The 21491-nt window shown below is 37.6% G+C and overlaps 1 protein-coding gene across 1 annotated transcript in view; it reads left to right on the top strand.

Moving 5' to 3' along the window:
• The window catches only part of TBC1D4 (TBC1 domain family member 4), a 220446-nt gene that overhangs the window by 181922 nt on the left and 17033 nt on the right, over positions 1-21491 (top strand). Inside the window, exons 13-17 of the mRNA XM_052650019.1 lie at positions 4491-4648; positions 6920-7129; positions 10639-10797; positions 15002-15160; positions 17947-18191. Of these exons, the coding sequence (XP_052505979.1) occupies positions 4491-4648; positions 6920-7129; positions 10639-10797; positions 15002-15160; positions 17947-18191 (931 nt within the window). The remainder of the gene's footprint in view (positions 1-4490; positions 4649-6919; positions 7130-10638; positions 10798-15001; positions 15161-17946; positions 18192-21491) is intronic.

The following is a 21491-nucleotide window of genomic DNA, read 5'->3' as shown; positions in this document are numbered from 1 at the left end:
CTTTTGTGACCCCATGGACCTAGCAGGATCCTCTGTCTATGGGATTTCTCAGGCAAGAATACTGGAATAGGTTGTCATTTCCTTCTCCAATATATGTTGGTATATATATTACTGTGTTTTCTATTTGATCCTCCTATTTAAAAATAAAAAAGTGTTTACATTTTGAAATCCAGTTGTTTCAAAAGAAAACGAAGTGAGACATTTACATAAATGAACACATAATATAGTAATACTCTATAATAATGTAAAATGACATTATTCCATTAAAAAAAAAAGGAAAGAAGTGCTGACCTGACCTAAAGACTTAATGCTAATTACAGACTGATTTTTTACCCTAGAAATACAGGGGAACCTGGGAGTTCTAACAGCTTTATTTTTATGAACCAATAGGGCTTTGTCTGAACTAATGCAAAGGGTATTTACCTTGACATAGTAAACTATAGAGCCTCAGTGTCTGGATTCTGGATTACCTGGGTTTGAATCCTGACTCCCCCACTATATCCCTGAGACTGTTGGCAAATGACTTAGCTTCTTTCTGCCTCAGTTTTCTCACTAAAAATAGGAATTGTAATACCATCTACCCCATAAAGTTGCTGTGAGGTTGAAGTGAGTTCATACTTATGAAATGCCTAGAACAGTGCCTGGCACATGGTATGTCTATTTGTTTTAGCTTTATTATTACTATAAAAAAATACATGTTATTTTGTTCTTAATTTTACTCCAAAGGTGGACATTACCTAGGATTACTTAAAGGAGAAACTGAAGTGAAAACTAATATTGTAGTAAAAAAAAAAAAAAAGGCAAAAAACAAACACAAATTAAAAATTTCAAACAAAAACTTACCCCCTCAGCCCGGTGAAGTTTCCAAAGTGAGAGAAAGAATTTTTTTTTAAATATTTTCTTTTTACTTATGGTTTTGGTGACATATTTAAGGAGCCTTAATCTAACTCAAAATCTTGAAGATTTACTCATATATTTTCTTCTATGAGTTTCATAATTGTTTTACATTTTTTAATTGAAGGATAATTGCTTTACAGAATTTTGTGGTTTTCTGTCATACATCAATAAGAATCAACCATAGGGAGATTAAGAATTTTGATGCACACGGTTTTGATTCTTAAAACTACTGCCTTAGGAATGTTAGGTTGCTGATTAAATCTGAATCAAAAAGTAAAGTGCCATAAGCTGCACGTACGCACTGCCTGTTGAAACCCTTTTCTGGACCCAGACTTCTGGATACACGTTTTTCTTAGTAGATGAAGCACGGAAATTTTTGCCTTATCTTGGTCACCAAACTGCTTTTTCAGGATGTCGTTTTCTAGTACATGATAAAGGGTCAATGGTCTGTTATATAAATTCTTCCTTTTCATATAACATTATCTTATATTTTGACGGTTAATTTTTGGCTTATTACTGGCCATTAAATTCCAGACAAATGAGGAAAATGTGTCTTTTTGGCAGTTTGTTTAGATTACAGAATTTTAAGTTTTAGATATTATGAAATTTTCAAATTTGTAACAGCAAGCTGATATAAGGGTACATTATGCACCAGTTTTATAACCTATTCCCCCAAAATTGTATATTTTACAGACAATAATGAAAATGACATGGGTTCTTCTCAATTGTACTTTTAGTACTACCCAGACACTTGCTTTGTTATTAACACTGAATTTGAAAAGATCTTTTTAATTCCAGCATTAAAATACAAAAGTTTCAGAATCCCTTTGCTTTGGTTTATTCTAATTTTGTTGTTAGATATACTAAGCGTTAAAAGAAACTACTATTTATTGAACATTTCTCCTGTGAGGCATTGAAATTGTTGCTTTTACATAAGTCACTTAGCTTCCTAGGATTAACTTATAAATTGGATACTCTCATGTCAATGTGTTACTATCTGGAAAAAAAGGTGCCTTATGTTGTTTATTATATATTGTCATTGTTAGTACTTAGCATTGACACCTTAGTCTGTGCTTTTGGGAAATGAAGCTATTAGAACTTTTTGCCAGAAAAACTTGAAAATCATGACTATCAACAAAAGATTTTAAGAACGTAGATCTCTTATTTATTCCTGACCTGTCAAGGAATTTATTCCTGACAAGCCAAGCCAACATGAGTTTGATTAAACTCCGGGAGATAGTGAAGACCTGTCCCTGGGGTCACGAAGAGCTGGAGACCACCGAGTAACTGAACAACAGCAGCAAGATCAATGTATTCCACAGATATTTGTTGAGTTTGTTGTTCAGTTGCTAAGTCGTGTCCAATTCTTTCGGAGAAGACAGTGGCAACCCACTCCAGTACTCTTGCCTGGAAAATCCCGTGGACAGCCTGGTAGGCTGCAGTCCATGGGGTCGTGAAGAGTCGGACACAACTGAGCGACTTCCCTTTCACTTTTCACTTTCATGCATCAGAGAAGGAAATGGCAACCCACTCCAGTGTTCTTGCCTGGAGAATCCCAGGGATGGGGGAATCTGGTGGGCTTCCGTCTATGGGGTTGCACAGAGTCGGACACGACTGACGCAACTTAGCAGTAGCAGTCCAATTCTTTGTGACCTTGTGGACCATAGCACGCCAGGCTCCTCTGTCCATGAAATGTACCAGGCAAGAATACAGGAGTGGTTTGCCATTTCCTTCTCCAGGGTTTCTTCCTGCCCCAGAGATCAAACCCGCATCTCTTGCATTGGCAGGTGGGTTCTTTACCACTGAGCCACCAGGGAAACCCCTTTTGTTGAGGGCTTACCATTAATTACCAGTTGCTATACTAGGAGCTAGAAATACATCCTTGAGTCGGGCATGTAACACATAACTGCCAAACAGTTACACAAATAGTGTTATACGAATGAAGATACAGGGTACAGTTAAGAATGCTTCTTAGGATATAGCTATTCTATATAGAATTAATTATAGTTCTCAAAAGGAAAATATTGAATTAAGGCTTTCCAAAGGGGAAGTAAAGGTGGACATATTCAGTCAGTATTACAGAGTGGTGAACTGTGGACTCATATTAAAGTTATAACATTATCCAGGATACATAACAAAATGGGCTTGACTCTACTGGGATGTGCATCAGCTACTTCCTGAAGTATCATGGTGCAGCATGTCACTTGCTGTCTGTGAAGTAGCTCAAAAGTATGTCTTTTTCCTAACCTTAATTACCTAATCTAGAAAGACAGATCAAGATTAGAAACAACTGAATGACCTGATAACTGTTAGTATGGATATGCAAAGTAAATACAAATACGACAGACAAGGGCTGACTGGCTCTTCTGAATTCTGATTGTCTCAGCCTTCGGGAGTTCCTCTGAGTATGTGAGTGAGGTGGTGGCTTTTCTAGCTGAGTTTCATTTCTGCACTAACTACTAACACTGCTTGGTTCCATCAGAAATTTCACACCTTCACTTGTTGGAATCACCACATGCAAATATTGTTCATCATTCTCTCAGGAAGCTCAGAGACTTTAAAATGTAAAAAAGCAAAATATTCCCACCACCATGAGTGGCAACAGTTATTGCATGGTGTTTCAGGGCTAACATAAGTGGTCTCAAAAGTTAAGTTTGAGTCATAATGACCTTCTAAAAAAAAAAATGACCTTTTCCTGCAGATAGCCCCAGCAGAATTTAGAGTACTCTTTTCCAGAAAATAAAATTCTTAGAGCAGACCAGCATTACTGTATGTTCATATTACAAACCATTAAGGTAGAAAGATGTGATATCCCCCAACTGCCTACCTCACCCCTGCCCCGCTAAGAAAGTTACAGAAAGTGATTCTGGGGTCAAATAATTTAAGCAAGTTAGGGAATTTCTGTATACTATTTGCCTTTGGTGAGTCACAGTGCATGCCTGCATACTGTGGTCTCTAAGAAGTCCTGCTCTAAAGAAATCTGTTTAGTATTTTAAAATGCAACCTATCCAGTTGATTTGGCCACACTTTTTTCTTTAATATATCACTTAACAGTAATCCCAAGGTTGACTGTCCTGTCTGTTCAGGTTATTTTCTATCATGATCCAACTATTGGTGGTTAACACTTTTGAGATGGATTGTAACAGTTAGAGGCAACCAGAAGCTATTTTATCAGTCCGTTCTATAATAGCTATAAGAAAAGCTCTTTATGATCTTTTAACAAAGTATTTACGATGTTTAGAATATACTACTAATTAAAATTCTTTCAGCAAATGATGAGGTCATTAGTTAAGCAGCCTTTGCTCCTCTGTATAAGCGCTTCTATTGCTCAGGATAGAACTTGGAGTGGTTGGCTCCTATGGAAAGAGTAGAAACAGGTGAGCTTCTGATAGGTGGGCTGTGCCTGGACTGCACCTGTCCCGGGATGTCGTGGCCTGGGTGATCCGTGTGCCTCGCGATGCATCGCTCCATGTTGCCTGTGGCTTGTGCTTGCCCCTGGTAGAACTTGTGAATGCCTTGTACTACCATTTTGTTATGAAAGATCACGTTACGCAGTTTCCTTTACAAGTTATCTATTTCTGTGTTTTCCACAGTGATGGAGAGGGGAGAAAAAGGACCTCGTCCACCTGCAGCAATGAGTCCCTAAACGCTGGAGGAACCCCTGTCACTCCTCGCCGAGTTTCCTGGCGGCAGCGCATCTTCCTCAGGGTTGCCTCGCCCATGAGCAAATCTCCCTCCGCGATGCAGCAGGGTTCGTTCGCCAGTCACTGACCTCTCACTACTGTTGTAGACTCGGCAATGGAAGGCGATGCTTTTTGTACAAAGAGAATTAAATGATTACAGTAGAGAAGTAACGTCTCTTTGTTACCTCCGAGCTAGTGGATATCGAGATAGTCATGTATCATTAGAACCTGTTAGACGTACAGTGAATGCTGTTGAATGAAGGAAGGAAGGAATTTCCAAAACCTGTTTGGGGACCTACTTCATCATGCAGAGGGAACTAAGAGTAGTGATAGAAAAGAAGTCAGAGATCTTTTTGTTTTTGGAAAAGCAGCATTTTTTACGAGTCACACAAAACAAAGTCACATAGAAACACTGAACGATATAGAAGTGTATGTAGGTACGCTCGGTAGACGTCACCCAGCAGCTCTCTTTCCATATGAGACCTATAAGAAATGAAAGCAAAATATACAAGGGGGCCAAGTAAGTGTAACAAAGAACAGAAAGATTTAACGATGATGAGAACACTAAAATAATACTAAAGACAATTTGAGAGAGAAATGAATAAATAACTTTCATGGGAGATTTTAACATACTTCTCTCTGAAAATTAAGTGTAGAGAAATTAAACATAGATAATATTTGAGAAACACAATTGAACAAGCTTGATCTGATATTTGTATAGAACCTTGTCACCTATAGAGAAAATTTATTTATTTTCAGCACACATGGAATAGTTGTAAAAATTATGTACTTGGCTGTAAAGATTTTTAAATGAATTCCAGATAATCTTGATTATTCATACTATATTCTCTGATCACACTGCAGAAGGAAAAAAGGAAGGAAAGGAGGAAAGAAAGAGGAAGAATTAGAGGATAACTAAAAAATTTCATGTGTTTAGAAACTGAAAACTGTTTTCCTAAAAACTAGAAAATATGATTGGATCCCTTTGTGTCAAGATTGAGTGGTTTTTAGAGGGCAGTTCTAAAACCAAGAAAGCAAAATTCAAATGTACTAAGTTTTAATTTCATACAGTAAGATTTTTAAAAAAATTATTAAGGAAGTACATAATAGGAGTAGTGAAGTGAAATGAAGTTGCTCAGTCGTATACAACTCTTTGCAACCCCATGGGCTATAGCCTATCGGGCTCCTCTGTCCATGGGATTTTCCAGGCAAGAGTACTGGAGTGGGCTGCCATTTAGGGAAGAGGTCAATTAATAGAGAAAACAACCCAAGAAAATGACATTTCTAGAGGCAAAATTAACTCTGCTGGGGTGGTCAGAGAATGTTTTTCAAAAAAAGTTAAGTATTTTATTTAAACTCATTGCTGGGAGAAACATCTTTTGAAAAGAGGGCCCAGAAAAGCGCTAGAGTCATTGCAGAGGACTTTGTGGGTCAGGGAGTCATGAGAAAATCAGCATCGTGAGAGCAGAGAATGGAGGATGGAGATGAGGTTGGAAAGATTGAGGCCAAACTCTAAAGCGATCAATGTGCTATTCCCAGGAGTTTGGACTTTGGCATATATGCAACCACTGAAATGTTTTAAGACACAGAATCATGTTTGTTAATAGGAAAATAAATTGGCAACCATGCAAAAGATGGCCTGGAATGGAGGGTGAGAATGAATTCTGGAAATTGGGTAATAGTGTTGCAGGGGCTTCCTGGGTGGCTCAGTGATAGAGAATCCACCTGCCAACTCAGGAGACATGGATTCAGTCCTTGGGTCAGGAAGATCCCCTGGAGAAGGGAACAGCAACCAACTCTGGTATTCTTGCCTGGAAAATCTCATGGATAGAGGAGCCTGGAGGGCTATAGTCCGTGAGGTTGCAAAGAGTTGGACACGACTGAGTCCCTCGTTTCAGGAGTGAGCAGAGAGTTCTGAGCCAGGCTGTGCCCAGAGTCACTCAGTTGTTTTTTGTTTTGTTTTGTTTTGCACACTCAGAGAATATACATAGATGTTGTCAATTGCAGAAGTGTTGAACCCTGGGAAAGGCCAGGTCATTTTGGAGCACCTATCTTATAGGTCATTTTGTGCGGAAAGAAGAAGTAGTGACATCATGCATGCTTTCATTTCAGCAGAGGGAAATCTGAAAGGGGAATTCAGTCTAGTGAATTGACTCAAATCATTAGTTCCAGAAATGGAGAGTTTACTGGCCGGGGACGGGGGGGTGCGGGGGGGCGTGGGCAGCTTTGTGTACGGCTTTAAAGGAGGAACACAGAAGGAGAGAGTGTCGAGTCCAGAGAAGACTTGTGTGGTCTGGGTTACGACTTTGGAATGCCTCTCACTGTTTTCTTCTCTGCAGATGGCCTGGACCGGAGTGAGCTGCTGCCATTGTCCCCACTTGCTCCAACCATGGAGGAGGAACCGCTGATGATATTCATGTCTGATGAAGATGACCCAGAAAAGGGTGAAGAGAGAAATAAGTCGGAGGAACTGAGGTGTTTGTGGAGAAAAGCTATACACCAGCAGATCCTGTTGCTTCGAATGGAAAAAGAAAACCAGAAACTTGAAGGTTAGCTATTCAAATGGGGCCAAAGGGCATGATATGATACTGTAATTTAAAGATGTAGTTTGTTAATACTCTCTCCCACACTCATTCTCAATCTGTATACACACTTTTACTAGAATAGCTACTGATGAAGATTGTTTCTTTCTAGTTCGTGAGGTGGTCATGACAGGGGAAAGGTTAGCCTAAGAAATCTGTATTTCTGTTTGATAGATTTAAAACATCAGATACCTTTTGAGTATATTTGGGTGATAGAGTAATAGAAGGTAATAGAATGTATATAATATGAAGTCAGTGGCTTTAATATGACTAAAGTTTAACATCTTTGTGTATAATTTAAAAAAAGACTTAAACATGAAAAAGTAAATTCTCTTCAAGCTTCAGGTCAACTGTATTCATAATATGAGAAATATTCCTATTTCAAATAAATTATATTGTATCCAATTCAACTAATTATCTCTTGACAAATCAAAAGTGCTATGTTTTGTTACTGTTTTATGAATTTTCTATTTAAAAATCATATTGAAGTCATTAAAATTTTAATTGGACAGTTTATAGCAGCTATTGTACTATTCATAGTGCTTGACTATTAAATTTATGAATACCAAATGCATTAGAATGTGTTTTCTAGACTCTGAAATAATGATGATGTTTACCCTAGTACTGATAGAATCACACACAGGGAGATGTGTAGACAGTACCAAAATCTGAAAAATGTTTTAAAGCCCTTATCTTGGGCAAATCACTTAATTTAAAGGGCCTTTTTTTCACATTTGTAAAATGAATGGTTTAGCTTATGTAGGCCTTGACTTTTAAGATTATTGGAAAATTATAATCTAGGTTTTTCTCTGACTTGCTTTTATTATATTGTCTTTCAGTGAAGCTTCTTTTAGTATAGGCAGGTATTCCCATTTCTGTGTTCAGCATCTAAAGATTCCTCTTACTATATCTATTGTTCCACTAAATCTTTTACTTTTTAGTTTGCTAGGGCACAATTTATTTTTGCTTAACACTATATTCTTAGCAGAATGAAAAGTTTATAAGACTTTTATATATCTTTAGGAAACAAATCTTTTCTTTCAAATTAAAAAAGCAATTAATTGTTATTAACATAGCTTTTAAAAGTTTGATGTGGTAAATAGTATGCCCATTCAAGCTTCCATAGATTTTGAAAGGAATTTAATTTATGTTTTTTGTAGTTGATTATATCTTGAACTAACTCATAAACAGAAGAAGAGGTTGAAAAAAGATGGTTATTATTTTCTTAAAACATTTAAACCATGAAATTGTATTTCATTAACAGGAGTATGTGCAGTAGAGTATTATATTAAATATTAATGGATAATTTTAGAATCATAGACTGTTTGAACTGGAAATGACCTTGGAGATTATTTAGCTTCATTTTTCATTCTGCAGCTGATTTAGTGACTGGCTTGGGGATGCTAAGAAAATTAACCTGAGGTCAAACAGTGTTATATTGGCAAACAAGTATGAAAATTCCAGTTTATTTACCACAGTTTTTAGGCTTTTTCCCAGTACACCATATTGTATTTCTCAAATATATAGTTAATATAAAGAAATGGAATGTTTTACTATAAATGACTGCATATTCTGTGTGTTATATATGGCTGTATAAATTGACAGAAAAAGAGAAGAGGTGACATTTAGAATATATGATCAGAAACCTTTGTCAGTTCTGTTTTTATTTCTGTACTTAAGGAACAAAGACCAAAAAAAAAAAAAAAAAATAGCTTAACACATTACAAATGTTAGCTAATGGATAAGCATTCTTTCATAGTTCTCTGTTCTTTCCTGGGTAACCAGGGCAGATATTAACTGTTCTTACTTAGCACTTTATCCTCAGGGTGTAGATGATGGTTAGTATTATTGTAAATGAATAATGATCCAGAGAAGGTTGGACAAAAAAAATCTAAGGAAATAATATGGTTCATCCATTATGAAAAATATAATTTGTAAAGTTATATGTTGGATTATGTTAATTATTAGCTTTCTCTATGATAATCCTAGAGAAATATAAAACAAATTGTTGCAGTTCAGTTGCCAAGTCATGTCCGACTCTTTGCAGCACCCCAGGCTTCCCTATCCTTCACTATCTCCCAGAATTTTCCCAAGTTCATGTTCATTGAATCAGTGGTGCCATCCAACCATCTCATCCTCTGTTGCCCTCTTCTCCTTCTGCCTTCAGTCTTTCCCAGCATCAAGGTCTTTTCCAGTGAGTCAGCTGTTCACATCAGGTGGCCAAAGCGTTGGAGCTTCAGCTTCAGCATCAGTCGTTCCAATGAATATTCAGGGTTGATTTCCTTTAGGATTGACTGGTTTGATCTCCTTGCTGTCCAAGGGACTCTCAAAAGTCTTCTTTAGCATCAGAGTTCGAAAGCGTCAGTTCTTCGGCAGATATTGAAAAGCAAAACTAAACTATGCTAGAAAGCCATCTAGTGGTATCTAGGAGGAATTTTTGATAGTTTGATTTATCTTTTGATTATGTGTTGACTTTTAAGTAGAAATTTTTACTGCCCTGACAGACTAGTAGTCTATTATAAGATGGTTTAATTCTTTTGAAATGGCTTCAACATTAAGTAAAGAGTAATACTCATTCTGCTATTTTTGTGCTGTCGAGGACTTTGGATGCCTGACAGAGATTTGTGTTGCAGGAGGTAAGCTGACTGAGCCCTGGAGCTTCAGTGATTACAGATTACACTTAGCACTTCCGTTCCATGTGGTCCTAATGAGAGAGAAGAAATATGCTTCCATGTTTTTTCACCCTTCTCCCTTTTTGGAATCAATTCTTCAAGATAAAGCTGAGGTGTAGATACTGGTTGCTTTTATAAACATTTCTTTTAATGAACTCTGGGCTTAGATTTTAGACAATCAAGTCAGAGAAAATTTTGTATTATTTTGAAAAATGAAAATGTTAACTTCAGTGAAATGGACTTTTCTCTTAAAGATTATTAAAAATGGAGGCAGGGAAAATGTAACCTAGTGTCTGTGTGGCTAAAGACAGTGTGGGTAACTCTGGAAATAATTATGAAAATGTATCAGGCTATCATGATCAAATATTTATCAAACCAAGGTTAGCCTGAGGCATTATTCTCTTATAGATATAGGATATAAAATATTAACATTTTAACGGTATTAACAATGAAACAGCAAACTGTCACTTTTGTAATTATCTATCACATTTGTCAAATATTTGAAATTTCTAGCCTGGAAAACATGGTTTGTTTCTTATGCCTAGGAGATTTGTCATCTGTAAGATATAGAGTAAAACCTCCTTAGAAGTTATTCCTGTTTTTCTTTTTTTTTAATACATGAAATGACTCAAAATTTGAGAACTTTTCATGTATCTTCCATTTTTTACAAAAATTTTTATTTTGAGAAAATGTTAGTGGTTGATTCCTAAAAGTCATATGCTGAGGTTTTACAAAGGCAATAAAACATTACAAATTCTGTGTTTTAAAACGTATTAGTCTTAATGCAAACTCTTTCTTTCTTAGCAAGCAGAGATGAACTGCAGTCCAGAAAAGTTAAATTGGATTATGAAGAAGTTGGTGCATGTCAGAAGGAGGTCTTAACAATCTGGGATAAGAAGTTGTTAAACTGCAGAGCTAAAATCAGATGTGATATGGAAGATATTCATACTTCTCTTAAAGAAGGTATTCTGGATCATCTTAATCATCTTTTTTTTTTTTTTTTGAAAAGTTTCAGAGATTGTTTTGACTCATCCAGTGTAAGCATAATTTTCTCTTTGTCTTTACCTATTAAAAAAAGGAAAGTAGTTTGTTTCCTCCTGTAGTTAGTGACTATGTTGGTAGGAACGTGGTGCTAACAGCAGTCCTATCCCTGAGGAGATAGCAGGCACGTTTTCTATAGTTTCCTGCCTCTTCAGTCAGCTGTTTTCAACTCAAGAGTTATCATTTACTGAGGAAAGAGCATGTGCATTAGTACAAATCTTTGATCATATCCATAAAAATATCTCGAACTTATAAACTTGACTCGTTCCCATTATTTGCTCAGAAGTATTTATTTATATATATATGTTTACCTACATGTATGTGTTTATACTAATCTATGTTATTAGTTAGCAATCAGTTGTCCTACCATCTATTTTTTCTTTTGTTTATTTTTGAAACATTGCTTTTATTCAGCCTTATATTGCACTGCCACTTTGTCATATAAAATGACTGACATTTAAACATCTTAAATTTAAAATTAAAACTAACGTGTGAATTGCTTACTTGCAGTTTCTGTGACTCAGATTCAATGTATTAAAATGAGAATCTCTATGACCTGCTGGGCATAAAATAAAGATCCCAATGTAACTTGATCATGAATCTTCAAAGCCTATGATAATGTGAAGCTGTTGCATAATTAAGTTAAAATTAAGATTAATTTTGTAAGATGCTGTGCTTACAAACCTGGTACCTGTTCTTTTCCCTTGAAGATACGGAAATCCCAGAGATTTCCACTGAATGCATTGTTTGGGAGACAAAATAGTGGCTAATCAAATGTGTGTGAGATGTAGATCACACTGTTCTTCGGTACGACTTACAGAGATGTTTTAGGGGTGCTCATCTTCCCATTTCCTATAAAACAGAGTTGAAACTTCTTAGCACTGTGCCCAAAGCTCTCCTTGATCTCTCCTTCTTTCATTTCTCATCTCATTTTCTACCTTTCCCCACCTCGTAGCCTGTGCTCCGAAGATGCTAACTAATTTGCATCCCGGTATGGCACAGGCCATTTCTTTCTTTCTTCCTTTTTTTTTTTTTTAAACAAAGATATTCTATATTTTTTAAAAGCTTTGTTTTTGCTTTTCGTATTAACCCTTAGTCTTTTTAAAAAATAATTTTTATTTATTTATTTTTGGTTGCGCTGGGTCTTCATTGCTGCGCACAGGCTTTCTCTAGTTGTGGTGAGCAGGGACTATTCTGTAATTGTAGTGCATGGGTTTCTCATTGTTACGGCTTCGCATTGAAGAGCATGGGTTCTAGGGTACTGGGCATCAGGAGTTGTGGCATATGGACTTAGCTACCTCTCAGCACGTGGGGTCTTCCCGGACCAGGGATCCAACCCACGTCTCCTGCATTGGCAGGTGGATTCTTAACACTGGACCACCAGGGAAACCTCACTGGCTCTTTCTTGATTAGATGCTCCAGCTTCCCTTCCCTCCCTCTTCTGTCCTCTCTACCTTCTCCTCATTTGCCAGCTCCCCTTCTTTCCATCACATCTTCTTCTCACTCCTCCTTTATGACCCCTTTCTCTGCTCCTCTCAGGGCCTCCATACATTCTTCTTGCCAAAGTGATTGCTGCCTACACTCCCAGCCTGGAGAATCCTGTTCTCCCTCAGCTCTCAGTTTAAATACCATTTCCTCAGAGTGCCCCCCCCCCACCCCCAAATAAAATAGTTTTGCTGTGTTATTCTTTCTCATGATTTTTTCCCTTTAATTGTCCTTCCCATAGTTTATAATTTTGTATCTATGTGTTTATCTGTTAAATGTTTTCTCACCATTCCCCCCCCATACTCCTAACACCTAAGACAGCATCTTACATGTTATTTACTAGATGAATGAAGGTGATGGTGAAGTCGCTCAGTCGTGTCCAACTCTTTGCGACCCCGTGGACTGTAACCTACTAGGCTTCTCCGTCCATGGGATTCTGCAGGCAAGAATACTGGAATGGATTGCCATTTCCTTCTCCAGGGGATCTTCCCGACCCAGGGATCGAACCCGGGTCTGGTGTATTGGAGGCAGAGGCTTTAACCTCTGAGCCACCAGGGAAGCCCTAAAAATGAATGCATGAATGAGACTAATGAATGAGACTAATTTTCCTGAGAATGGATTTATTCAGCTCTCAGTGATGAGGTTTCTTCAATGCCCTGCTCTATTCTCTGCTATATGTTAGATGCTCAATAAATATTTAACTAAGGTGAATTACCTGACTTCTCTGGTGGTCCAGTGGTTAAGAATCTGCCTGCCAGTGCAGGAGCACAGATCTGTCCCTAGTCTGGGAAGATTTTACATTCTGTGGGGCGACTATGCCCATGCACCACAACTACTGAGCCCACGCTATAGAGCTGATGCTCTGCAGCAAGAGTAGTAGCCACAGTGAGAAGTGCACACACTGCAACAGAGAAAACACAACTGTTTTCTCGCTGCAGCTGGAGAATGCCTGCGTGCAGCAATGAAGACCCAACACAGCCAAAAATGAATAAATTAAGTGAATTACCTTTTTGGAATTGTTATTGGATGGTTAACATAACAGCCCTCTCCTTAACAGTGATCCATTTAATGGGCTAATGAAAGTTACCCTCTAAAAATGACTTTTTATGTAAGATCATTCATTCATTCAACACATACATAAGTAGCAAGGTATATTCTTGGATTTCATCATTCAGAGATGAAAATATGCTGATTATTCTCAGGGAGTTCACCGTTTAAGTGAGGAAACTAGACAGATATACAGTATAGCACTAACTGTAATCCAATATGCTAATATTACAGTCTGAGTCACATAGTATGTGAGAAGGGAGTCTTACTCCTAGAGATGTTAGGGAGAGTTTCTGCAGAAGAATGGCATACAGGCTCATTCCTGAAAGACAAATGGAGATATACTAGGTGATCAACTGGAGGAGCTTGGAATTCCATAAAGGTAACAGTAGAAACAAAAAACTGGAGGTCTGACAATAACCAAAAGCTTCTTGAGTATGTGAATACTTAGTGTATACTTAATATGGCAGGGAATGGGAAGTAATGGAACTAAAAATAGTAGTTTCAAGGAATACCCTGTGGAGGACCTTATAATTCATGTTCAGGAGCCTGGAGTGTAGTTTTTGGACAAGAATACTTTCAGCTTCTGCAGACTGTGACACTGCATTCCTAAAAGATTAGTGCCATTAAACCTTCCTCTACCCAGCTAGAACTCAGGAACCTATCCCATATCTAGTCTTCTTGGACTGAAAGCAGTGAAATAAAGTTACCTTTCCTGCAGAGAATTGAATTATGTCCCTCCCAGTGCTTTACTTCATGTCCCTTAGCATAAAAAACATAGTTTTAACATACTTTGAATTGCTTGTTTTTGGTTTTCAAGCACACTGGAGTTACTATTTCATTATATATGAATGAAGGAAGCATTGTATAGCCTAGCGACTTTCTTCTCAAAGGCTAAGTGATATTCTGGAGCACTCCCTTTGTATTGTATTTACCATTTTTATTTCATTTTTTTGTGGACCATAAAAATGCTATTTAATTCTCTTTTACAAAGTTACTTTTTAATGACAGATGTTTAGAAATCAGAGTATGAATATTAGCATTTGTTACTAGCTTCAAACCAAATAAAAGGTGAAAATAAACAGTCATACATTTCAGTATTTTAGAATTTGGCCTCTGAAACTAGAGTTTGGATTCTCAACTGCACTAGCTATGAGAACCTGGGGAGTGACTTAGCCTCTTTCTGCCTCAGCTCTGCCATCTGTAAAGTATAGATAGTAGTAATTACCTGTCTCATTAAGCACCTGTGAATAGTTGAGGTGCAGTTTCTGTAATTGCAATGCTTAAAAGCTACACCTCCTCAATACATGTTGTATTAGGCGCTCAATCAGTAGTGGCTGGTGTTCTTGTTAATATTGCCATTATTTTCCTCATTATTTGAGGGTTTCTTTTGTAAGGCAGCAGCTAGAGGATTAAATCTGTCAAAATATGCTTGCATACTGTGTGGTTAGCATGGGACACAGGACACGTGTATGTATGGCTGTGTGTATGTAGTAGTATGGCTGCCTATTTGAAGCATTATAGCTAATCAGTTGTGATTTAGGAACATCACTCCAGTCTTCAAGGCCTTGCTTTCTTATCTCTTTGATTGCAGGTGTTCCCAAAAGTCGACGAGGAGAAATCTGGCAGTTCCTAGCTTTGCAATATCGTCTGAGACACAGATTGCCTAATAAACAACAACCTCCCGACATATCCTATAAAGAGCTTTTAAAACAGCTCACAGCTCAGCAGCATGCTATCCTTGTGGATTTAGGTATGTCTGCCGTATTGATTCTAATTTATGAAAGTAAACAATAGGTCCTTTCATTGATTTTTTTTTTTTTAATTTTGTTCTTGGTGTTGATAAAGATAATCTGTTAGTCTGCAAAGTTGCTGACTTTGTTCTTTCCTGAGGGCATATCGGCTTTATGTCTGGTTGAAGATACCCTGAATGCCTGCATGTGGAGTGAAGTCTTTATCCTCGACTTTGTACTCTGAAAAGAGTCATCTTGTATTTGAATCATTATAAAGGTCATGTTCTCGGGTGCTCTCAGTTCTTGTTTTTTGAACAACTGACTTTTCTTTGAGATAGACAATTATTATTTCAGTCAGCAGTGGTCTTGAAATAGGCTAGAGCAGGTTTAAAGGGGCACCAGAAAATTTAACAAAGTCTACTAAGTATTCCTGGACATATTGCTGAAAACAAGCTTTTGAATAAGCCTTTAAAAAGCAATACAGTATGTGGTTAGGTTGTGGAAAATCATGAATATGTCTTTGGAGGATGAAATAAGAATTAACTGTCCTACTGTTATGTGAATTTCCAGCATTTATGGCAGCATTATAAAGTCACCCTTTTAAAAGCTGAGTTTCAAATAACTTATGGAAAGCAAAATGGTGTAATAATTTAAAAAATAATGTTGTCTCTAATTTTTCTCTAAATTAATGTTACATTCTATTATTTAAAAATATGCAACTTACTGAATTAAATTGACATTGACATTTGAATTATCTTATATATATCCCTAAAAGTTGATTTATTTAAGGTGGCCAGATATGTTATTTCAGCCCATATGGGAAAACAAGGGATTACTTTACATTGAGAGGTCACTTTATTTCAGGTTGTATAAAAATCACGGGGCAAAACTGACTTCTGCTCCTTTGGATGACAAACAACTTCTGTTGGGAAAACGCCAATTAAGTTAATATTTTTTGAGCCCAGTAGAATTGAAAAGGAGAATTTTACTGAGAAATTGAAAACTTCATTTTTTGTCCTAATGTTACCACTGAACAGTAGTTTTAGGCAAATTACTTTGCTTCTGAGTTTCAATCCTCTCTCTTAAATGAGGACAATGAACCAGTCAATCACCGTGAATCCCTGCAGATGTGTGGTTCTGTGACCGGAAACAGATAATGAGTCTAGAAATTGGGATGTCTAATTTAGAGCTAGTCAAGATATCCTAAAAGATAAGGAGATGATGAGATCATGTTACAGGGGAAAAAAAAGCCTGGTCGGAAAAAAATGGAACCAGAATTAATATCTTGGATGGACAGTATATTTATAGTTTTCTGTAGCAAGCATTTTACGTGAAAAAGTAAAATGATAATTTAAAAAATTGCTTATTTGACTTTGCTCATAGTCATCTGTGTTTCCTTAGCACGTTCTTGTTAATTTCTCATATCTTCCCCTTTATTTGCTCTGCAGAAATAATCTTATCAGTTCCTGGGTGTGTGTGTGGGAGAATCACTTTTAAGCAAATCTGGTGGAAAACATTAAAAAATCTGGCCTTCTTACAAGTTCTAACCGTCATAAGTAATCATTGCACAAGGAAGCTAACACTCCCTTCATTTTCATGACGCAAGGAAAGTCCCAAACCACTGTATACAGCTTTAGGGGTGAAGATGGGTTTGTTTCAGTGTTTAGTACCAACTTTTTAGTGATCCAGGACTAACTTGCTTGCTGAAGCGTCTCTATGGTAATTTTGTACACAGAAGTGAATTTTAGAGGGGAATTTATTTTAAATCAGCTTGGCCCTTCATTATCCTTGACCTTCTTGGATTATACTGAAAAAGAGTAAAAGAGGTCTGCATGGCTATGGATCAGTTCAATTCAGTTCAGCCACTCAGTCATGTCCGACTCATGGATGGAGGTAGTTTAAGAAACAAAAAGCCAAGAATACTTGGAAAAAAAAAAAAAACACACAAACAAAAACTGGGGCATTTCCTGAATGATAGACTGACTGTAAAAGAAAACAACCCAAAAAAGTCCCTCTTCTGTCATAATATAAGAAAAGCAGAAAGGAATCTGCTATGGACTACTAAGATTTCTTCTTAAATTATATGATACCGTCTGTAGAATTCTGATTTCAGTTGTTGTTCAGTTGCTAAGTTGTGTTCTACTTTTTGTGACCCCGTGGACTGTGGCACACCAGACTCCTCTGTCTTCCAGTATCTCCTGGAGTTTGCTCAAATTCATGTCCATTAAGTCGGGGATGCTATCAAATCATCTCATCCGCAGTCTTCCCCTTCTCCTTTTGTCTTCAATCTTTCCCAGCATCAGGGTCTTTTCCAATGAGTCAGCTCTTTGCATCAGCTGGCTAAAGTACTGGAGCTTCAGCTTCAGTCCTTCCAGTGAATATTCAGGATTGATTTCCCTTAGGATTGAATGGTTTGTTTTCAGTTAGTGGGTGGTTTCTATGTGAACTTAGAATTAACCTTGATTTACAATCAGAATAAGTTTTATATTCTATTCCCTGAGATCTTTTCTGAATATGTCTTTGATTTGTTTATGAACTTTTTTCCCCTAAAAATAAGTGCTTATTAGCATCAGTTATTTGCTCCTCTATCATATACATGGAGATGGGGTGATCTCCATGTATATGATAAGAGGACTTGGGACTCTCTAGAGGGAGAAAGACTCAGTTAGAGGGGTAGGTACTCCAGGCGGTATTCAGTATTGGAAAAGAGTGTTGATTTATTCCTCAAAATTGCTGAATTGCAGTTTCACTCTGGGCTCCAAAGCATCAGGGCATCTCAAAAATATTTTTCTTTTTTCTTCTGCAGGGAGAACATTTCCTACTCATCCTTACTTTTCAACACAGCTTGGGGCAGGGCAGCTGTCGCTCTTTAATCTCTTGAAAGCCTACTCATTACTGGACAAAGAAGTGGGTTACTGTCAGGGGATCAGCTTTGTGGCTGGAGTCTTGCTTCTGCACATGAGTGAAGAGCAAGCCTTTGAAATGCTGAAATTCCTCATGTATGACCTGGGCTTCCGCAAGCAGTACCGACCTGACATGATGTCGCTGCAGGTGAGTGGTCGGTCTTCACAAGAAATGGGTAAAAATCTTAGCAGAGCCCTCTTCTGATTTACAGTGAAGATTTAAAGAAATCTGGGCCCATGGTCTTGGAACTTGGATAAACGCAGAGGCATGTTTTAGTTCATGGTTTTAGTGTGGGATTTGCGATTTTGCTAAACCGGTGAGTGTATGACACCCATAGGCAGAGTAACTTTTCCATAGTTTCTGAAGCAGATAAATAAGCCATTTGCATGTGTCCTCAAGTCCCTATTTCCTAAGCATACCAGTTGCCTGGAGAAAGTATCATCTTTGCTCACTTTCCCTCACCTTATCAGTTGAAGAGAATCATAGATATTTTATTTAAAATCTAAAACTATGATGTCTTATTCTTTTGCTTTGAGTGCATCAATGGCAAATATATATATCGTGTTTCTTCTCAAACTTTCTGTCTCCCTCCACCTTAAGAGCAGACAGGGCTTTATAGCAGAAAACGTGTTTGGCGTCAGTGGCGCTTTTTCACTCTGCTTTTCTTACGTTCTGAAGAAGAACATTAAGATTTTTCAGTTAAGTAGTGTATTCACTGCCATTATTACATTTCAAACTTTCTGTTTATACATTTCTCCTCACTAGTTTAAACTTCACTTTCCTGAACTTGCTGTTTTGTAACAAAAAGTTCAAATTTTCACTGTAGATACGATATCTTAAACAACCACTACCTTGCAATTTAAAGCTTTCAGACATAAAAATATAAAGAAAGGCTTTAAAGAGAAAAATGTGTCAGGGTTCTCCTCCCGTGAAATGAGGTAGACATGATGCTGAGTTCGTCATAATATTATGCTTTAGATAAGAACTAAAATATTTTAAAGTGCTTTTAAAATATACTTTTTACTGGTTCCCAGTGATCCGTATTTGCATGTAGTATTTCAATCTTACCAATCCTTGGGCAAAGTGATACTTTATTTTCACTCTATGAATGTTATAGTAAGTGACGTTTTCTTGAGAGGATGAGTAGAGAGGGAGTGCTCCATTTTTTAATACTTCTTCAAGATGGAATTTTTGGCAGGGAGATAGGGTTTTGCTCTCAATGTTGGGTTTCAGCCGTCAGTTCTTATGAAGGGTATACAGAAATTCTGATTTCAGGGTAGTAAAATCAAATACAGTGATTCATGAAAGTGAACGTCTCTCAGTCGTGTCCAACCCTGTGACCCCATGGACTTACACAGTCCATGGAATTCTCCAGGCCAGGATACTAGAGTTGGTAGCCTTTCCCTTTTCCAGGGGACCTTCCCAGCCCAGGGATCGAACCCAGGTTTCCTGGAATTGCAGGTGGATTCTTTATCATCTGACAGTTGATTCCTAGTTGATGACTATTCGTAGGTCTATAAACATTCCGCAAGTGAAATAGTAATGACTATGGAAGGTTTTATTTTTTACTTTATTTCTAAACAGTTTACTGTGCCATATTGTATAGGAAGCATTTGGTACCCTTGTAAGATTTCAGTAGCTTTGATTTTCAGAAGTAACAGTTTGGAATCTGCCATTAAAATTTCAAAGAAAGGAGTCGCATGGTCTTGATTCATAAATTAAAAGGGTAGATACAGACATCACTTTAAAAATGCAACCTTCTTCCAATTTGAAGAAATTACTCATCAATTTGACATTATAAAAATTCGTATACACTGGATTTATATGTTGATTTAATATGACCCTCAATTACCAAGAAATATTTCCTGTCCATAGTTATGAAAATGAAGATGTTTAAGAATCTTTGGGGACAGTGTTCTTAGAGGCCATGAGACTGGGAATCTTAACGGGAAATAGAGCCTTTTGACCTGTAAAGTGAGATGCAACACTTTCCTACTTTCTAGAACAGAAAGTGTTTCTTTTTCAATCAGCATGATGTTCAGAACTGGAAGTGGCAACAGGCTTAGGATCACTTGATAGGACTTCTGATTACCTGCATGGTGTGAGCTTGGGCACAGCAGTTCAGTTCAGTTCAGCCGCTCAGTCATGTCTGACTCTTTGCAACCCCATGGACTGCAGTACGCCAGGCTTCTCTGTCCATCACCAACTCCCAAGGCTTACTCAAACTCATGTCCATTGAGTCGGTGATACTATCCAATCATCTCATCCTCTGTCGTCCCCTTTATCCCACCTTCAATCATTCCCAGCATCAGGGTCTTTTCAAATGAGTCCATTCTTTGTATCAGGTGGACAGACTATTGGAGTTTCAGCTTCAGCATCAATCCTTCCAATGAATATTCAGGACTGATTTCCTTTAGGATGGACTGGTTGGATCTCCTTGCAGTCCAAGGGACTCTCAAGAATCTTCTCCAACACCACAGTTCAAAAGCATCAATTCTTCAGCATTCAGCTTTCTTTATAGTCCAACTCTCACATCCATACATGACTATTGGAAAAACCAAAGCTTTGACTAGATGGACCTTTGCTGGCAAAGGAATGTCTCTGCTTTTTAATATGCTGTCTAGGTTGGTCATAATTTTTCTTCCAAGGAGCAAGCGTCTTTTAATTTCATGGCTGCAGTCACCATCTGCAGTGGTTTTAGAGCCCCCCAAAAATAAAGTCTCTCACTCTTTCCACTGTTTCCCCATCCATTTGCCATGAAGTGATGGGACCAGATGCCATGATCTTAGTTTTCTGAATGTTGAGTTTTAAGCCAACTTTTTCACTCTCTTTCATTTTCATAAAGAGGCTCTTTAGTTCTTTTTCACTTCCTGCCATAAAAGTGGTATCATCTGCATATCTGAGGTTATTGATATTTCTTCCAGCAGTCTTGATTCCAGCTTGTGCTTCATTCCGTCCAGCATTTCTCCTGATGTACTCTGCATATAAGTTAAATAAGCAGAGTGACAATATATAGCCTTGACGTACTCCCTTCCCGATTTGGAACCAGTCCTTTGTTCCATGTCCAGTTCTAACTGTTGCTTCTTGACCTGCATACAGATTTCTCAGGAGGAAGGTCAGGTAGTCTGATATTCCCAACTGTTGAAGAATTTTCCAGTTTGTTGTGATCCACACAGTCAAAGGCTTTGGCATGGTCAATAAAGAAGAAGTAGATGTTTTTCTGGAACTCTCATTTTTTCAGTGATCCAATCAGTGTTGGCAATTTGATCTCTGGTTCCTCTGCCTTTTCTAAAACCAGCTTGAACATCTGGAAGTTCACGGTTCACGTATTGCTGAAGCCTGGCTTGGAGAATTTTGAGCATTACTTTACCAGCGTGTGAGATGAGTACAATTGTGTGGTAGTTTGAGCATTATTTGGCATTGCCTTTCTTTGGGATTGGAATGAAA

This window comes from Budorcas taxicolor, chromosome 12 (genome assembly GCF_023091745.1).
Source record: "Budorcas taxicolor isolate Tak-1 chromosome 12, Takin1.1, whole genome shotgun sequence".
Taxonomy (NCBI): domain Eukaryota; kingdom Metazoa; phylum Chordata; class Mammalia; order Artiodactyla; family Bovidae; genus Budorcas; species Budorcas taxicolor.
The sequence above is the reverse complement of the archived record's forward strand: the minus strand, read 5'-3'. Positions and strand labels throughout refer to the sequence as shown.